The 19,048-nt window shown below is 43.5% G+C and overlaps 2 protein-coding genes and 1 long non-coding RNA gene across 3 annotated transcripts; 2 read left to right on the top strand and 1 right to left on the bottom strand.

The window, feature by feature from the left end:
- Positions 1-2,574: 2,574 nt before the first annotated feature.
- Positions 2,575-4,008, top strand: LOC132076455 (uncharacterized). Its single transcript, XR_009418922.1, has 5 exons — positions 2,575-2,599; positions 2,790-2,841; positions 3,046-3,250; positions 3,548-3,575; positions 3,800-4,008. It is a non-coding gene; the product is annotated as an uncharacterized LOC132076455 (long non-coding RNA).
- Positions 4,009-11,993: 7,985 nt separating this feature from the next.
- LOC132076343 (homeobox protein vex1-like) lies at positions 11,994-14,072 on the top strand. The gene is made up of 3 exons (XM_059477379.1): positions 11,994-12,246; positions 12,353-12,549; positions 13,223-14,072. The coding sequence occupies exons 1-3, from the start codon at positions 12,117-12,119 to the stop codon at positions 13,592-13,594; spliced, it is 699 nt and encodes a 232-aa protein (XP_059333362.1). The 5' UTR covers positions 11,994-12,116; the 3' UTR covers positions 13,595-14,072.
- A 1,632-nt stretch (positions 14,073-15,704) lies between these two features.
- LOC132076260 (homeobox protein vent1-like) lies at positions 15,705-17,677 on the bottom strand. The gene is given in 5 exon segments (XM_059477248.1): positions 15,705-16,417; positions 16,930-17,168; positions 17,340-17,618; positions 17,621-17,650; positions 17,653-17,677. Coding segments are annotated over 5 exon segments (933 nt in total). The 3' UTR covers positions 15,705-16,057.
- Positions 17,678-19,048: the final 1,371 nt, after the last annotated feature.

Here is a 19,048-nt window from a genome sequence, read left to right as displayed (position 1 = left end):
GCACCAAACAGTGAAGTACTTTATATCCACAAAATAAACTGAACTTGGGCAGAACATTATTATATCAAACTTCCAAAGCATTATATATAAATATATATAGCTGCCACACAGTTCAGATGAACTGCATTCCAGCCTATTCTCTTTCAAAGCTACAATTCAATTACAAATCATGCAGTGGATGGAAGATTAATCTAGAGCTTTCATTCACATCTCTGTGTTACAGCCCAGTTTTCCCATCTGGCTGCATCTGCTCTGCAGCAATCCTACATGAAAGGACAGCTTACAAATGTTTTAGAGGAGCAGTTTAAAATAGCTTTTAACATTCAAAAGGGGCTGTTCAGACAGAGTGCTCAAAAGTTGCCAGCTACATGCAATTAAGACTGCTCTTTACTTAGACCACAAGATTTTAAATACCAGTTTTAAATTGCCAAACTCTCTCTCCCCACCAGGGCAGGAATCAGTAAATTAACAACAAGTGCACCGGGATGGTGAGGGTTGGGGGGGCGGGGGGTGACCTGAGTTGTTGGGTTTGTTTTTCTTTTCAAGAAAACTTTGTTTTATCCTCTCTGGTCATGGTTCAAAATCAGTTTCATGAAGCTTGCATGAGTCTTTTTAGAGGAAGAGGTTGTTAAATATTTATGATATCAAATTACACATACAAGACATAAAATATTGGAAACATCCATTCTTGAACGCTTCAGGCTATTTATTTTACACTAGCTACCAACTTTATGTGGCTTTCAGAGGAGTGTCTGAATGGAGTAAATTTCAGAAAACATGTCTTGAGGTTAGAAGGATTAAGGAACTATTTTGTGTTCAACAGCAGAGGCAAAAGACTGACTGGTGTGTTATTTTAAATTTTTTTCTAAAATTTCAAAGTTGCCTGCTCTATTTCTGAATATAACACAGTTTAATAAAGGTTTAATTCTGCAATCCAAATCAAAACCATCTTTAAGTGTCGTCTAAAGAAAGATTGATACATTACAAATCAGCTGTAGCAGGTACTTTCCAAATCCACAAAAAAATAATAGCAAATATAAGGCACATAAAGCAAGAGGCTGCTCCTTCACACACAAGTGAACCATCTTATTACTCTCAGTGAGGATCCTGATCAGAGCCCTCAGAGCCCACACCAGATTTCATTGTGGTTTTCTGTGCATAGAGCCCCTCACCTGAGCTTCACCCACCGTCTAAAGGCATTAGATGGCCCACTTAGAACCCAGGACCAGAGCTTAAACAGCATCTCTATTCCAGCTGCCAATCCAGAAATTTAGTGTTCAACTCCCCAGGAAAACAAACAAAAACCAAACAACCTTTTCTCTCTCCCTTAGAACGCCACACAGCAAAACCAAAACTGACAACTCCCCTAGCACAGCTATTATGTCAAAAGCAGTTGAAATGTGTTCACAGAAAGTGTTCACAGCTCTGAACACTTTCTGGTTTTGTGCAATACAATTTTTCTCTTTCCAGGTGATGTGGCTGTCTGACTGAAGGCAGAAAGCCCAGCAGAATTGAAAATCACAAAACTAAAATCACAGTTGCTTCAGATCACAACTGGGATGGTTTCACAAGAACAGAACCTGAGGAAAAGCTTAAAGAATCAAGCTAGGGAAACATTCATCCTAAACTGAAAACCAGGTTTTTTGAAATTGAAGGTAGTGTACGCAAATCAGAATGCAATACTGTTTCTTATGACAGAAAAGAATGAACTGAACCTGAGATCAGAAAAGGAAAACTAGGGAATTGAAGAAACTTTGCAACTTTCTGACACTGAAAGAACACACAGTGCATTTCAGGAGTGTCCAAACTTATGGATAAACAACAGCATGTAACAATTAGTATTGTGACTGCTTGTGACACTGCTGGTCTCTGAATTAATTTGAACCACTTTGAACAATTTTAGCTGGTAACTTCAGACTTATATAAACCAGATTATAGGAGATGAAATGCAGTTTTATAGTGTAATAAATGACCTAAAAGAAAGACAGCAACTTGAAAGCAAATGGTTAATGAATTTGTTAGCAAATAGGATAAATATGGTGAAAGATGTTTCCCAGCCTTGGCATCCAGCACGGAGCCTCGCTGGTGCCTGGATAAGCAGAGGAAAGCCTTGTACACAGACCTTGCTATCTCCCCGGTAAAGTTGCATTTGCAGCTGAAGGACATTGATAGAGATTCTCAAAATAGTGTGCTGGGGAAAAGGGGGGTGAGTTAGACTGAAAACACAGCACAGGCTTTGAGAACAAAAGGTCCTCTTGCAGATTTACACTTTCCAAACACCATTGATGTACGTGAAAGAAAACACAGATGATAAATTCTCATTCTCAGCGCACAATTCAAGACATCACTTTGATTATTCCTATCACTTCTGTTGTCTACTGCACTCCCCCAACTTAGGAGCAACACTTCCCATGTTTTCAGCAGCACTTTTTGTGTACCCAATGTGCAGGTGCAGCAAATACCTTGGCAAGGGGCAAAGCGATTATCACTTAAGAAAACAGTAACACTGTATAGTTCATTCTTCTTCAAGGTCTTGAGCAAAGCATAAATTCTCATGAAAACCAAGTCATTGCACTTCAGGCATCAGACAGCGAACCAGGTAAGTCTCATTGCTGCTTGTAAGGCTGATCTTGCCATATTTTGTAATTTATAGACTTTTCTTTCTTTCTCTCCTGCATTTGTTCAGTAATTCAAATAAGTATTTTCTCAGGTCTTAAATATAAAAGCATCAAATTTTGTGCAATATACTGAAAAGGGGATATTGTTACTAACTTGTAATTAATTTTCAGGTCAAGTCTGCAGAGCTACACTTCATTATTTCTGAGAACTCTGCACTTCCTTGTACGTATTTCAGAAATATGCACCAATGAATTTTTAACATTCTAAATACTGTTGAATCCTATGTATTAATGTTGGTTATCTCATATTTCAACCTCTCTTTTAGTCTGCAGTTCTTTTTAACAGCCTTATAGTTCAAAAGAAACGGTAGTGTGTAACAAATAGAAACTATTTTTATTCTCCCTACCATATACTTTTATATTCCAGGTTTACTCTCGCCGCAAGCGGAGGGGATCACGATCTGGCTCGTTGTTCCTTTTTCCTATGCATATACTTCTTTGAGAATTGCTTCTAAAGAGGTATAGGGCATGGGAAAATGGGGCAATGAGGTACTTCACCCCTCATCTCAGGCAGCATCGCGAAGGCAGCCGCAGAAACGTTTAGAGAAAACAGACGGGCCAAGAAATGAAAGGTAAATTTATGAAACTCCCAATTTACCCTCAAAATGTTTGTAAAAAGATACTGCCACTATTTACTCTGATCTAACGTCTAAATCTTGGTTTTCTCTTAAAACCCGAGTTATTACAAGAGTAATACTTTAAGCATTTCTCCAACTACATTATTTAATATGTCAATTGGTCTAATGTAAAGCACATGCATTGCTAAGGAGTTACCCCTATTGTCCTTACTGCCATAAGTCCAACTGAAAATAATGAAAATGCAGTCACACAAACTGCCAAAAATGCCTCTCTCTGTCCCTGTCTCACAGGTGCCGGGATCACGGTCACTGAATCCAGGTAATGCTGACTCACAGGTGTAAAGCCCAGTCATGCAAATGCTGCCTAAGTGGGTTCTCTCTAATATATCAATTATTCTTAGGATTTTATCCTTTAAGATCCTAAGTACCTTTTACATGATTCATGCGTGTGTGAAATTGTGAAGTCTTCCCTTGTAAAACTCAGTTTGTAGTAAAACAGATTAAAAACATACTGATTTTTTTTTCCCTTTCTTTTACCCACAGGTGTCTGGGAAGTGGAAGCAGAAGCTCTCTTTGCTCATTTTATTTCGTAGAAAAACAAAATTTTAATGTTTCTGTCCAATTACTTTCATTTACTCTAAATAGCAATGTGTCACATCAACTCTGGGGGGAAAATTCTGCTGTTATGAGACAATGTAACTGTACATAATGCATGTCAAATAAATATCTAATGGTTCAGTCACAGATCAAAAGTTTGTGTTATGCTGCGTCACAGTTTCTCACAAGTGTTATAAAGCTGTGAGCTCAGAAAGAGCTAAAAACATTACATTACAAGTCATTTTACCCGGTGGTTATTGTTATGTTACACTATTCAATATTAAATGAATGTTTTAGAAGCTACTTTTCATCTAATATAATGGTGTCAAAGGACTATTCTATTTACATATCACTGTTTTATTAAATTCAAAAGCAATTATAAAACTTACATCCACAACCACATCTTTATTCACCAGGTTTTTTTTCATATCAAAGCTTGTGGTAAAGAGAGCTTGTAGGGGAAGGAACTGCCAGAATTACTGCACAAGCGGCAGATAAAGACATACAAAACAAAAAAAAGTATTACTAAACAAGAGACAACCCCCCCCATATAACTTAGTTTCTCATATTTCACAGAAATTTCACAGTAATATAAAATTTTAAAAGCAATTGCACTAGAAAAGTGTATATTTTACCTTTAATACATCTCTTTTAAAACTTAGCCTATAGCAAATCCAAGATTCCTATGTAACAGGACTGCAACTGATTCTTTTTTTTTTTCTCATGGCACAGAATGCAGAGCTTAAATTAAAAGCTAATAGGAATAATAATGTCATCTCAGCCATTACCAAAACAAGGAAATAAAGTGTTTGAATTAAGAGTGAAACCTATAACAACAGCAGGCCAAATATCAACCATAATAATCACAGTAGCAGTGGAGCAAGCAGCAAGATCAAAGTGAACAGCATGAACTGATAAACAAACACCTCTTTTATATGATTTTGGGGTTTTGTATTATTTGGTGTTATTGGACTTTTTGAAATTTTCATAATGCTTGTAAAATCATTTAAGGAGAGCAAATCTAGTTCTCCTTCCTAACACCACTGGTTACTGATCCCACCTTCTGTGGCTAAAGTGAAAATTTGGCAGGCCATAACATAACCTCTAATGGTTCTTAAACGCCAAACATCTGTAATTGTCCATAAAGTGGTGAAACAACAGGACATATAAATGATAAAACTCTGAACAGGCATTGGAACCTGAGCTACCAAATCTGGAGGAGGAGTGGGATGTCAATAGCACAGTGAAGCACAGATAATTTACAGGGGTTTTTACCTCTATTAAGCTCGTGCTTAATCTTTCAAACACAAATCAAAATCCTATGCTTAAACACCTTCCTGAACAAGGCTGAAAGGAGAGTAAAATACATGGTTTAAGTGTGGGTGGAGAGACCTTCCCCCCTTTTCCTTTGGCATAATGCAAGATACACTCTAATTACCATTAAAAAATAATTATTTTAAGTAAGGTTGTAAGGACAGGATGATCCCATACTGTAGTGTTTAACTAGAAACACAGAATTTTAGCTGTAAATATCTTTTTCACCTCCTGAAAACATCAGGATAAGATGAATCTATAGAACAATGCAATGAAAAGAACATAAGGTACGTGTCATGTTATTGAATAGTAAATACTCAGTGGTGTAAAGTGAAGGGCTGGAAAAATCAAAAAACATTACAATACAAATGAAATCAGTATTAAGGGTTGCACTGTTCAGCAAATGCACCACAGTTTATATCACTGAGTTAGGCAGGGAAACCGTAAACAAAGTTCTTTTGCACAAATATACTCCTGCTGCTCATTCTGTTTGTCACTGCACATGTAACTGCTGGGAAACAGGAAAAATTGAACACAAGATGTCTTTTTTTGGAAATCATGCCCTCATATTTGGAAACATTGTGCATGCGTGACTCATCCTGCAGTTCCCATGACTCCCTGTTCCTGCTTTTGCTTCACTGTATCTGGTCTTTAAACCAGATCAGAGAACCAACCCTGATCTAATTCCTTTTGCACCAGCACAAACAGGCACAGATGCATCAGTATAACAAAAGAAATTAAATAAGAGAAGCAGAAGTTGCTTCTGCTGGCAGGACAGTTAGGAACTTCTTTGGAACTGCAGCGTGAGGAAAAAAATTTACCCTTCCCCTGCACCCAGTTTGCCTAACACAAAATACCCATGAGAGATTTGTCCTAGAGAAAAATCTTCATCTCTGCCTATTTCAGAGACTCACAAGACACTTGTAAATGTAATTAATCTCTAAATCCACCTGTCAGCACTGCCATAAGTGACAATAGAAAAGCAATAAGCAATCATGGTCTGTACATCCAAACGGAGAGGTTTTGCTACAAAACCAACACAAATAGAAGCAACATACTGTACCATGAACACTTACATTCATTGGTTACTACAACTGAAGCTAAATCTTCAAATACTATTCCCGCATACACATGAAATTTTCTTTTATTAAATTTTATTTTGGATGCCAATAGGTCAGCTTCATTACTCCATGTGAACAAGAGAGGTGCAGCTCTATATGAAAAACTGAGCAGATTAAACAGCTCACTGATGCTGAAAAGGAGCATTCTGTTATACCATTCTCCTCCTGCTGATTACCTTGGACCAATTCAAGCTAATTTTCTGAGCCTCAATTAATTCTTACCAAAGACAGAAAAAGAAAAATTATTGGCTTTGGGATTAAACAAAAAGCAAACCAGAACCAGTGAAAAAAATCCATCAAAACAACTTTGTATATTAGTCCTTGCTAATTTCATGGGTTTTTTCACTAAAGAACTGCAATTTAATGATAATTTACACACCATGCACATGAGCGTAAAGAGAGAAAGGAAAACATAAAGAGCCTGACTCAATATCTGACTTCAAATACCTCAGTGTGGGACTAACCCAAGGGTTCCTTGCTCTAGTAAATAAATGCTACATCAATTTAATTAATGATCTCTAATTCTCCATCTCTCAGTACTCGGACAGACAGACGGATTTCCCCCAGCCCCCGAGAGGACGCGCCGAGGCTCCGAGAGCATCGCCCCGATCCTTTCCCGCAGCGCTCCCCCTGCCGACCCCGCCGGGCACGCAGGGACCGCAGGGCTGGCTGTTTGTGGAGTGTATTGGAGTAAAGATCTATTGCTAGGATGGAAAAATTTGGGGCCTTTAGGTTTTTTTTTTTTTTTTCCTGAGCTCTTCCCTTTCTGCAAGCCATTCATTTTAATAGTACAACCCTCTTCAGAACTTGGGGTTACAATGGTTATTCCTGTCAGTAAAATGTAGTTTTTACCATTATTGATAGTCAGCTTTGATATGCACCCACGCTGTGGATTTATTTATTTTTAAAGTAATCTTTGTAACTATTATGCAAACTACCACAGGCTTAAAAGTAAAAACAAACTGGCATTATTCAAACTTAAATCTAGTTCATAAAACATGCCCTACAATGTGGACTGAATTTTCAGTCCAATAAACTATTACTTTTTTTTCCCATACTCCTTCCCCATTCTGCAGGACCAAAGCCTCACAGCTATAGGTAAGAGAAGCTGGAGATCAAGTGAAGCAAGGAAAAAAAGAAAAAAGTTTACAGTGAAGAAAGCCTAGTGACACAGCAAACAGAGGCAGATTTTCCATTAGATGGGTCAAGGTTTTTAACCAAATCTCCATGCCTTTTTTTTCCCATGCTGTGTAATATGTAAGAGTAATAAGATTAAGCAGTATTCGAATGTTAATTCTAAAAAATAAGCTTTGTTTTGCATTAAAGGGAGCCAGGGGAGAAGATGATGTCCATTATCTGTGGCTAGCTCAGGAAGAATTGCCCTGCCCGGCGCAGGGACCGCGGCTCTCCCGGCGGGCGGCGCTGCCCGAGCGGAGACCGAGCCCGGCCCGGCCCCTCCGGGCGGCAGCGGGAGCGGGAGCGGGGCGGCCCCGGAGCGACCCCGGCTGGAGCCGCGCTGGGACAGCACCGGAGCCACGCTGGGGCACACGGCAAACTGCCGGAAAAGGCGGCAAAAAGGAAGCCCTGAAAGTATAAGTTACATTCAAGAATCAGTATTTATTTACTAGTGAGTTACATCTCCATCCGCACATCAATCCAGTTCTGACCTTGTTCTACCTTAGTCTCTCCATCTGGAGAAAGTGAGGAATTATACTGATCCACTGACTGTAGACACCTGCATTTGCTCATATAAAGAAACAAATCTACTCACTACTGAGTGAATCATCCTGGTTCTTCGTCTTCCCCCTTCTACTTCAAGCATTGCTCTGTGCAAGTTAAAGAACTCATCCAGCTTTTCAGTAAGCGGGTATATCTCCAAACTGTTTTTAAAAAGCAATTTTCTTTTCTTTTTCTCTTTCCCCCTTTTCCTGCTGGCTTAGAAACCCAAATGGACTCCCTGATAGATCAGAGGGCCACCTAAATTCAGAGCACATGGGGAAAAGCATGGCCAGCAGACAGAAGCAGGAGGAGTGAATCAATTCCTCCCAACAGCAGAGCTGGCAGTTCTATACAATGTGTTTCATTTAGATAGGCATGTCCTTTGCATGAGATAGAAATTAATGTCGTTTGTAACTTTTTATCTGATTAATGTCTTTAATATTTATCAAAATAACTGAGTAACCTGTTTCCAGAGTTTTTCATTGCTAGCATACTGACAAATCCTACTACATCTATGCAGCAATATTTTCTGTGCTCAAACCAACACCACAGGATTAATTGTTGCTTCGCCGGAAATTATCTTGCCAATTGATGCAGTGATTAAAACATTAGCAACTATGAGACACATCATAAAGTTATTTCAAACAGACACTTAACTAGGCAACAGAAAGCACAGCTGTAGGTGTCACCAGATGTTCACACTGAGGGCTCTGTCAAGAAAAACTGTCACTAAATCGCAGCAGTAAAATGTGGATCAGTGGCACCACCACTACACTTACTTACAGCTTACCATTTAGATTCAAACTTTGAGTCATCATGGATTTTGTAGCCCACGTGTTCATAAACAGCGCTGATGATCAATGGAAAATGGGATAAATGTTTCATCACAGGTTCTGACGAATGTTAATTGCTAACCAGAAACACACGACAATTACCTTTTGACTTGTAATTGCTCTCAGGTGATGGTCGCTTATGACATCCAATCACCCCATCAAAATCCTTTTAAGGGGAGCTTGGCCTCAAGCCCCGATCTGTATCTTATGTAAATCATCACAATAACACTCCGCGGCATCAACAGTAGCATACTTTAAAATAATGTGTTTCAAGCATATTTTTGCTGGTGTTTATCACCTTCACAGCCACTGATACTTCTAGTTTTGTTGAACTTCCTGTTTAGTTCTAACATCGCAGGTCAAATGACAATGGGCAAAAATAAAACTTGTTGTTATTTAGGATACTGCCCCCCCAAAATCAATCAATCACACACCACAACACCCCAAGGCTCTAAATTTTAAATATCAACCAAAGGAAACATAATAGAAAGATCTTAGAGGGGAAAACAATCACACTAACAAGATCAAAACCCATTAAAAACAAAATAAAATGCATATTGGTTTTCTAACATAATAGAACATTGTACATCTTCTTTAGTGCAGTCACATGCCAGCACAGGACAGTTTAGTCATTAGATCATCTATTTCTGTTTACAATAAAAGAGACAATGTCTAAAACAGCCACCAGAGTCACTGTCATTGTATGTCTGTACAAGGTTTTCTGCATGAAACAAGAAGGAAGCCTCACAATCTAAAGCATAGTCTGAAAGACTGCTCTCCTTAGAGGTAAATAAAATATTGTATTAGCTTCCTGAGTCTTTTGAAATTAGGGCTTTTCTCCTGAAATTGTACAATCGATTATTACAATATAGTCAGATAATAACATGATCGATCATTGCAGGATAAAAAACCAATATACCCACAAATAGACAGGTTTCATTAATACTAAAATACAAATTTAAAAACTGCCATCATAGTAGCAAAAACTTTACTGTTTCAAGACATCTGTTCATCTATTAAAATACGCACAATAATAATCAACAACTAGAAACATTAATACAGCAAAGGAACCATATCTTGCTAATCCTTCTGGTTAGATGTTGTTACCTGTAACACTAAAATTACAATTATTCATTTCAGAGACTGTCTAGTACTTACTCATTTTTCCAGACCAAACTTTACTTTCTCCAGCATTAATTTGCAGGGTTATTGGACTAGGAAACAGGCTAATTAAAAAAGAATGGTCCATTATTTGGAATGGTCCTTTTCAGAAAAATCGTCCGGAACATTGAATCATTTCCCAGTAATTTTTACTATAACATTATGGAAACGAAGAGGGCGGTGGGGCAGTGGTGTTGGTGAGTTTGGATTGGTTTTTAGTAAAAAGAAAAGCTGTAACTTTCAACTTGCATCTTAATTGCTTTTTATAGCAGCAAATTACCGTGGGCAGAATCAAAAGCACATGAAGACAATGCAACCACCGTCCCTGTTAGCTAAGTCAGAAGAGCTTTTCTTTAAAACATAAGTGTCAGGTCTGCCAAGTCATTGCTTTACCTGGAAGCCTATGTAGTCACACACTGAAAGTATCATGTTCATTAAAAAAAAAAAAAAACAAAACAAAAAAAAAAAAAAAACAAAAACAAAAAAAAAAAACCCATAAAAACAACAAAACCAAGCAAGACTGCTCAAGGTAGATATTCAAGAGATGGTGGTTTTTTTTCCTTTTTACTACAAGAAGAGTAGAAGACTTTATAAAATCAGATGAATGTGTATATGAAGAATATTCAAAATCAGAGTCTAAAAATTTCTTACGTGTGTCATGCTTCGGCACAGTTAACAAAATTACATTTTGTTTTAAGGGAGGAAATGATATTCCTGCCTGAGGAATATAGAAAACCTAAGAAGAGACAGAGCTGCGAGTGTAGCATTATCTCACTTATGCCATCTCACTATAAACGCATCACCCTTCGTAAAAGGTGACATGAATTTCTTTGAAGTTTAAGAATTAGCACGTTGTCTCAAACATGTTCCGCTCCGTGGAAGCCGCTTCATTATCTCTGACTGTATAAACTCAAGCAGCGGTGACTGTTTACTGAAACAACCTGTAAATGTGTTAGCCCGTGTTTGCTGGGGATAAGGACTGTGCCATCGCAGGCCCACTTCAGACCGTAAAAGTGGTTCTTTTCTCACCCTTATCTGAGTCATCCTTGAACAGACTGCCTCCGAACAGAGTTTACACTCCTCTTCTTTGATCTACTTCATAAGAACATCAGAACTGTTTACTTTGAAATGCACACATTTCTTTCTTGGGATGCAGGGAAAGGAGATGGCGTTTTAAGACATGAACAGATAAATTCAAGTGAACTAGTAATTTTCTCAGTGTTTCCCGTCCTGTCCAATGTCCTGACATATAACTGCTCATTTGTTTAATCTTATTCTTAAATAAATTCATAAGCATGAACTGAAATTATTCAAAATTTCCCACTCTGTTTTCTGAAAATGACCTAACAAATTGCTATACAAATACCTGTCTCTAGTTTCAACCATTCTCTCCTGGAAGACTTCTCAAAATCTCTGATTGTACATATACTGAATTCAACAAGTCTAGGACTTCAGAGGAAGATGAGGGTCCTGACTGCAGCACTCTGCCTCGTGGACAGCACCAAAAATAGTTAACCCTGCATTTTCCAAGTAACTCCAACCTCTACCCACTCAGACTTAGCATAGAGCACTGAGCTGCTGACAGGCATATTGATAAGATACTGTATCAGTGTTTCTTCTAGATTTCTTCAAGATTTCTATCTGAAGATGACTACTTACTTGTTCCTACCTCACGTCCCTACTTCTTTTGCTGATGATGCAAGGGGATACTTTCAAACCTTGCATCAAACAGGCAAGAGGGTGGCAAAATTTGGGTATAAGACTCATAAAAGAGGCTTCTCTCTGTCCTTCTTTGTTATCAGTCCCTTCTGAATCCTCGTCCTTCATAGCAGAAGATAGAGACTGGAAACCACGGGGGCCGAGGGCAGCTGTGGCAGCGTGAAGAAGCCCAGCCCGTGATGCAATTCCCAGCACCTACGTGGTGAGACGACTCCGCGCTGAACTTGGCGCCAGGTCAGGCAGCCTTGAGTTCTGCAAACTGCTGCGCTCGGAGATTAGGCGGATGTAACAATCACCTGAAAGGGGAGATTAAAGCGCCTCTCAATGAGGTCCTTTGTCCCCGGCCTCATTTGATGCTTTGGGCCTTTTCAAACCACGCCGGGGACGGCGCTTTAAATGTTTGCCCCGGCGTCCGGGGCGGCTCCAGCGAGCAGCGAGGGCCGGCAGGGCTGGGGAATGGACAAGGGGCCCTTCTCGGTGGAGTGGCTGGCGCAGAGCAGCCGCGGCGGAGCCCGGGAGCTGCCCGGTGAGTGCCGGCCGTGCCCCCCGGGTCCCCCCGCGGAGCGGCGGCCGCGGCGCTTTCGGTCCCCCGAAGGGTCCCCCCCTTCTGACGCCCCCACCTGTCCCCGCAGAGTCGCCCCGGGAGCGGGAGGCCGCGGAGCGCCCCGGGCTCGCAGCGGGGCCGGCGGGAGCCGCGCCCGGGCGGCCCCGCACCAAGTTCTCGGCCGCGCAGCTGCGGGAGCTGGAGCGCAGCTTCTGCCAGCAGCGCTACATCGGAGCCGGAGAGAAGCGGCGCTTGGCCGCCGTGCTGAACCTCTCCCAGAGCCAGGTGAGCGCCGCCTCGCCCCCCGCCCGAGCGGGACACGGGGCTGGGAGGCACCTCGCGGTCACCGGGGGACGCGGCGGTGACAGTGACAGTGATGGGGACAGTGACAGTGACAGTGACAGCTCCCGCAGGGGCGGCGGCCCGAGCCGCCCGTCAGCCTCGCCCCGCTGGCAGCAAACGGGGCTGGAGCAAACTGAGAGCCCAGGCTCAGCTCCGAGTGCTCCAGGGACAAGGGACAGATGGAAAATGGTGAATGCAAGTTCTAGAGTTGAAACTTCACTGGGGGTAAAGGTACTTTTGTGATCTCCAGAACCTCAGTTTTCAGGCTTTGTCATGGTTGTATATCTACTTGTCAGGGGCATTGCAGGATTTTTGAACAGAACCACCCCTACCCAGCCCTTTATCCCCACTGCACGAGTCTTGTATTACAGCCATGGTCCATATCTGAGTATTGGCTTGCCGTGCATCATGGAGTGTTCACTGCTCAATTCATCATCATGCCAGCACAATTACTCTGCATTAAATATAGGCCAACGTTATTTGCCCTACACCTTTACTGTTAATGGATTCTGTCACTTTGACAACAAGTCTGCCTTTCCATATTACTATATGGAAGAGGAACTATACGGAAAAGGGATAAGGAGTTTGGTTCTTGACTCTTTTTTCCTATCCTCAGATAAAAACCTGGTTTCAGAACCGCCGTATGAAGTTCAAACGCCAGACTCAAGATGCCAGGATCGAAGCTCTTTTCTCGGGCTTGTTTTTGCCCTGTCATTGTTACCCAGACACGGCTGCATCCAGCTGTCCTCAAGGGGTGGATGTCAATGTCCCTGCTACCTCTGCTGCTTCCCTTCACCCGGCTGTGCCAAGCCCTGCCTTGTTGTTACCTTCTGCTCCAGCTCAGTCTCTTCTGCCGGTTTTGCCAAGTCCAGCTTTACTACTGCCTCCCGGGCCAGGATTGTCTTGTTGCTCTTCTGTGCTTCCAGCAGTGACTCTAAGTACTGAACATAAAGGACTGATGTTCCAACCAGATCTTCCCTCCTGTTAAAAATGTAAACGATTATCTGTAATCTCAAAAAAGTGCCAAATATCTCTAAGAGTAACTATTTATTTTGTTATATTAGATAAAGATTCTTTGAATTATTTTCTTTACATAAAAAGGTTCGATTAGAGGAGAAACTAATTTATTCATATTAGAGAAGTTATACTGAGAGTGAAAGCAGAGGACATGAAAACTTATTTCTACAGTTGTCATCATGCTGTATAGAAATTTCTATATAAATTTTCTTATCTAAAAGTTTTCAGAAAATAACCTATAATCATGTGGGGATATCCACTCAAAAAGTGGAGTGCTGTATACACTGAATTTTATGTAGTAACTATGTTTTTTAATAGGCAATGGTGGTAAAAACGTTGTCCATTCTACCTGAGTGTGGGTCTTTTAGAAAACATTTGTGAGCTACAGCCAAGTGCATTTAAATAAAAATGTTACCAGAGGTAAAAATGCTATGAACAAAACCAAACAAGTTGCCCAGTATTCTCTTTTATGTGTATATTCTGGACCATTCTTCAAGTGGTCTCACCTGTTTTTTGATGGACATGTTGCATTTATGCATTGAAAGAGATAAAGCTAAGGAATTAAGAGGCAAGCATGCATGTTGATGCCAATGTCAAGCATACTTGCAATTTAAATCTGATTATAAAAACGAATTGTTCACCAATTCAGGTCTCTTGGAACACTGAAAAAGAAAATATTTCACTTTTTGCTTCTAAAACTTGCAGCTGTAACTTGATAGCCTCCCTAATTTTTAAGCTGCAGAATAAGTTAAGGCTTGATTTTAGGAACACTTAGGGATGTTCCTTAAAGTCACAGGGCAAGTTTTATGGAAAGTACCAAAGCCAAGCATTTAGACGATGGGAAACCAGAGACCTTACATCAGCATGAAGCAGCTGCAGCAGGTCTGACTGCATCTTCTTCCCCAATCCAGACCAATCTAACTTGCTGGCTAGGTGATGGTTAGACTACTCTGCAGCTGTAAAGAGAGAAAAAATTAACATAAATAAAAAAAATTTAAAAAAACAAACACCACCACCAAGAAAGAAACCCAAACCCTCCCTCCCTCTGCTCACAAGGCAGAAAAAAAGGGGGGCTGCCACAGCTTTGTGCCGTGCGTTCATGGCAGGCTTTGTGCCATGCATTCCCTCTCCCTTCTCCCTCCACCCTCCATGTCCGTGTACCCTCCCCCAGCGCCTCCCTCCATCGCGTCCGGCAGCCAGAAGGGAGGGGGGGAAGCTGGGAGGACCCGAAGGAATTTCCCCCTCCACACCGCTCCCCTGCGCCCCACCAGGGCAGCGCCGGCCCGTGACACAGCCGGGCAGCTGAAGGCACGGCCTGGCATTTCCAGGTCACTTTGAGCACACTTCACAGAAAATTCCCTTTACCAAGTATTTTTCCACAGGTGAGAAAGCCCCATGGCTATTACATCGAAACTCATGATGACTCACTGGATTAGAGGGCGGAAATTTAGACTATAGTGCAACAGTCAAATAATGTATTTAAAAGGCCTTACAAATGAATTAACAAGACTTCATTAAAATCTAGACTAAGAAATAAGTGTTAAGAAAGCGCTTTTAGGAGTGAACACCACTCCCAGGAGTAACTCAAAAACCCCAACACCTTTCAGGATTACTAAAGCAAAATTTTACGTTTCGAGGAAATAGATCAAATTGCTTAAGGAAGTGCAAATTGCCAAGTACGCAGTTATAATTGTTTTCTAGTGGTGAGACAATGGCCAAATTTTCAGGTTACAATCACAATCAGATGATATGGCTTTGAACCAGACACAATTATGCCCAAATTTTTTTTTTTTTGCCTAGCATTTGCTTTGGCAATTGTAAAACTTTAAAATTCCATAATGAAGGCCTAATATGTTATTCCTTTTTAAAGACATGGTTGACTTAATATATTATTATTACCTCTGCTGCCTTCACACGGAAGACGGGACTGAACCTGTAATATTTTATTTATATCCACTGAGAAACTCAGTGACAACTTATCCTTCCTCTGGAGGATGTACTTAGCTCAAAGCACAGTGCAGAGCAACTGGTGCAGTTGCCTCTGTCCAGGCTACCAAACACTCATCAACAGACAGACAATCTCGGTGGGACAGTAGGAAAGACAGACAAAATGTATTTAACCATTAAATCCATTACCTTTACACAGGAGGACAAGTGACCACTGCAGTTTGCATTGCACAAGTGTAATCTTTTATAGAGTTGACACATATAACCCCGTTCAAGTTTTATTAATATATATAAACACATTTATGAAAAAAACTGGGGGAACAATGAAAACAACCTACATAACATATTAGACTAGATTAATTAATATTTAATATTATAAAATATAAAATTATTCATTCTCATATTTAACTTAATAAAGACATTCTTTTAAATCAGGCAAGAAATTCTGAGCATGAAATACATTACAGTATAAAACACTGCTTTATCCCTATAATGCATATACTGGGTGGCATTGCCTGTCCATTTTGTTCTGAAGAACCGGATGGAAAGAAGGATGAGGAAGCAGGTGCTGATGGTAGTAGGGCAGTTCATTTGCCATTAAGTGGTAGGCGCTTTGCGATGCGTCGTATCTGGGAAAGGAGAAGCTGAACTGCACAGCAGGCACCGGGGTGAAAGGCAGGAGTCTCTGGTGCTGGGCAGCAAAGGGGTAGTGGAGACCATCCCGAAACAGAGCTGGGGAGGGCCCCGGGGCGTAGCTGTGGAACGGAACGGGGGACACGAGGCTGTGCTGGTGGTCCTGGATCTGTCGCTTCAGTTTCATCCTCCGGTTCTGAAACCAAGTCTTTATCTAGGCAACAAAAAGAAGGCGGGGGGAGATGCAGGAGACAAATCAGGGACTTTGCCTAAGGATAATGTGCAAACTATAAACAACCGTATCTCAGCTGCTTTTGCCCTGTTGCTTCAGATGGAATTGACACAGAGGGACTGATGCTTTTGCCCTACTTTGCAAAGGGCAGAAGATCTGCGGGAAGTAGAGGAGAGAATGGCTAAATTCAGGGATTTTACAATAATCAGAGTCTTTAAGACCAGTTTTGAGCTCTGCATGGTCTACACGCAGATCGCCGTATATCCAGGACTGTTTATCCCACTACCAAATAAAAATACCTTGATGGCTTCCAGAGAGAAAGTGCCACAAATTTCCCGGAGTGATAACTCGTTAATCCCCGAGAGATCCCACAGCTCCTACTAAACTCCTACTAAACTCAAAGGTTCATGGCAGCAAAGACAGATGTGGAACCGCCAACCCTGACTGCTCCTGCCAAGCGGGGCCGGGAAGGATCCGCTTCCTGTGGGACTAACCTGGATCTCCGAGAGCTGCAAGGCAGCCGCCAGCTTCCTGCGCTCCGTGGCGCCGAGGTACTTGTGTCTCTGGAAGGTTTTCTCCAGGCGGCAGACCTGCTCCGAGGTGAAGGCGGTGCGCGCCCGCCGCTGCCGCCCGCGGCCCCCGCCCGCCGCCGCGGCCCCGCCGCGCTCCGCGCCCGCGCTCTCGCTCTCGTAGCCCGAGGACTCGTCGGCGCTGAGCCAGCCGCCATCGGGGGCTGCAGGAGGAGGAGGAGGAGCGGCGGTGAGGCCCCTGCCCGGCTGGACAGCGCCTCCGCCGCCCCTCAGCCCTGCCAGGCCGTGCCACCGGCGAGATCCCGAATCCCGGCGTGTTCCCAGCCCGCTCTCCTTACCTCTCGGCCTCCCACTCACTCTCCCTCCTCACGCACCTGTGTCCGACGGGCAGGGCTCGCTGCCATCCCGGGGATGGTCCCGGCTCGGCTCGGCCGCGCAGGGCTCGCTGTCGGCGGGCTGGCCCGGCTCGGGGCTGCTGCGGCGTGGCTTGGCCCGGACCAGCAGCGTGGGGCTGCCCAGCGAGCTGGGGGCGCGGGGAGGGGGCGCACAGCAGATGTGGGGCCTGCACCCATTGGGCTTGGTCTCTGCCGAAGGGACCTGGGCCTGATCCACCTGATCCATGGCTGAGTCGGGCTAGGTGACCCACGGCCGGATCCGCTCTTATATGGGCGCTCCGTGCCGGGAGGGGTCGTTTGTAAGTGCGAACACACATCAAAGTGGGAATCGGGCAGAGATAACAGCTACCAGCGAGGAGGAAAGTTCACACGTCTGGCAAATGTCTACAGCCCTTGGCTCCAGCGTGTCTGCGGGGCCGGGGAGACCCCCTTGAAGTGCAAAGCTGCCCCTCTCCCCCGGAGGGCAGGGCACGGGCAGCCCCAGCCCCGCAAACGCCCCTCCAAAAACACCGCGACTGCCGGTGCCAGCGCGGGTTCACCGCCCCCTTCTCAGCCGCGGGGTCCCACACTGCACAATGCCCGAAACCAGCCCCGAGACCCGCACCCACGGGGCCGGGGCAGGGATGAGGGATAAGGAACGTCGCGTACAGCCTGCCAGTCCCGCCGTCCTTTTCCGTCCCTGGGAAAAGCCACGGGGTGCCAATGTCGAGAAGTCCCTATCCACGGGGCTCAGAGCCAGGCTGGGGGGAAGCAGAGCCTCGGGCCCTCTCAGCTTGAACTTGGCGCCGTCTGTCTAGCCAGAAAACGCAGCCCATCGCCCCAATCGTTTAGCGATCAAAGCGCTGGGTGAGCAGCGCAGCTCGCACCTCATCAGCTTCAAGCTACCGCAATCCATGTGCCGCTTCCCGACAAGGACCGTGCCCTTGCAATGCAGGGAGGACACCAAGACACCTCCCAGCACCGCTTGGTTGGGGGAAAGGGGCATCTCGGCAGCTCAGCCCGTCTCCAGGTTCTTCTTTTGTTCAGCTCCACCGGGTTTTTGGTCACGCCAGTAAAAAATACCACACCGAGCACGAGCACGCCGCCAGTAGCGATACTTCAATAACTCGCATCCTAACCCTCGCTTAAAGGAGAATGGAAGCGAGCGCCAGTCCCTCTAACTGGGTAAATGCACTGACAGGACCTCAATTTCAATGACGATTCCAAAATCCTCAGCTCGGGTGCATCACCGGAAGAAGTGGAGCCCATAAACCTGGGTCTAACAGGGAAGTAGTCTGTTTCTTTCTAAAACACAGCAATAATCTAGGTTCCCACACACACGGGCAATGTGAAAGGAAAAAAGAAGTCAACCCAACCCCAACTAAACCATTTCCCCAGTTTATTATGAAGATCATTTGGGAAAAAAACCCTCATGTTCGTGCTATGAATTTTCACTGTCTCAGGGGTTCCCGTAACTCCGTGGCCGCGGGAATGTGTCCAGGGTTATCCACCCCTCCGCATCCCACAAGTCGGCTTGTCCCTCCCTCACGCTGGCCCCGGGGGAGGGATAAAGCCCAGGCTCCCGAGCAATGCAAACCCCTCACCAAGCGCTGGATGCCTCCTGAAGCTTTGCTTGCAACACCATCCCCTCCGGGCAGGGATGGCGAAGGCTCTTGGTGCCTCGGCACAGCCCCGACAGCGAGATCCCC

The sequence above is a fragment of the Ammospiza nelsoni genome, chromosome 8, assembly GCF_027579445.1.
Source record: "Ammospiza nelsoni isolate bAmmNel1 chromosome 8, bAmmNel1.pri, whole genome shotgun sequence".
NCBI lineage: Eukaryota > Metazoa > Chordata > Aves > Passeriformes > Passerellidae > Ammospiza > Ammospiza nelsoni.
This window is presented reverse-complemented; position numbering and strand designations above follow the sequence as displayed.

Coding starts and splice junctions, on each gene's coding strand:
- LOC132076343 (XM_059477379.1), top strand. CDS start 12,117: ATGTTTGCCCCGGCGTCCGGGGCGGCTCCAGCGAGCAGCGAGGGCCGG. Junction 12,247..12,352: donor CGGAGCCCGGGAGCTGCCCG/GTGAGTGCCGGC, acceptor CTGTCCCCGCAG/AGTCGCCCCGGGAGCGGGAG. Junction 12,550..13,222: donor TGAACCTCTCCCAGAGCCAG/GTGAGCGCCGCC, acceptor TCCTATCCTCAG/ATAAAAACCTGGTTTCAGAA.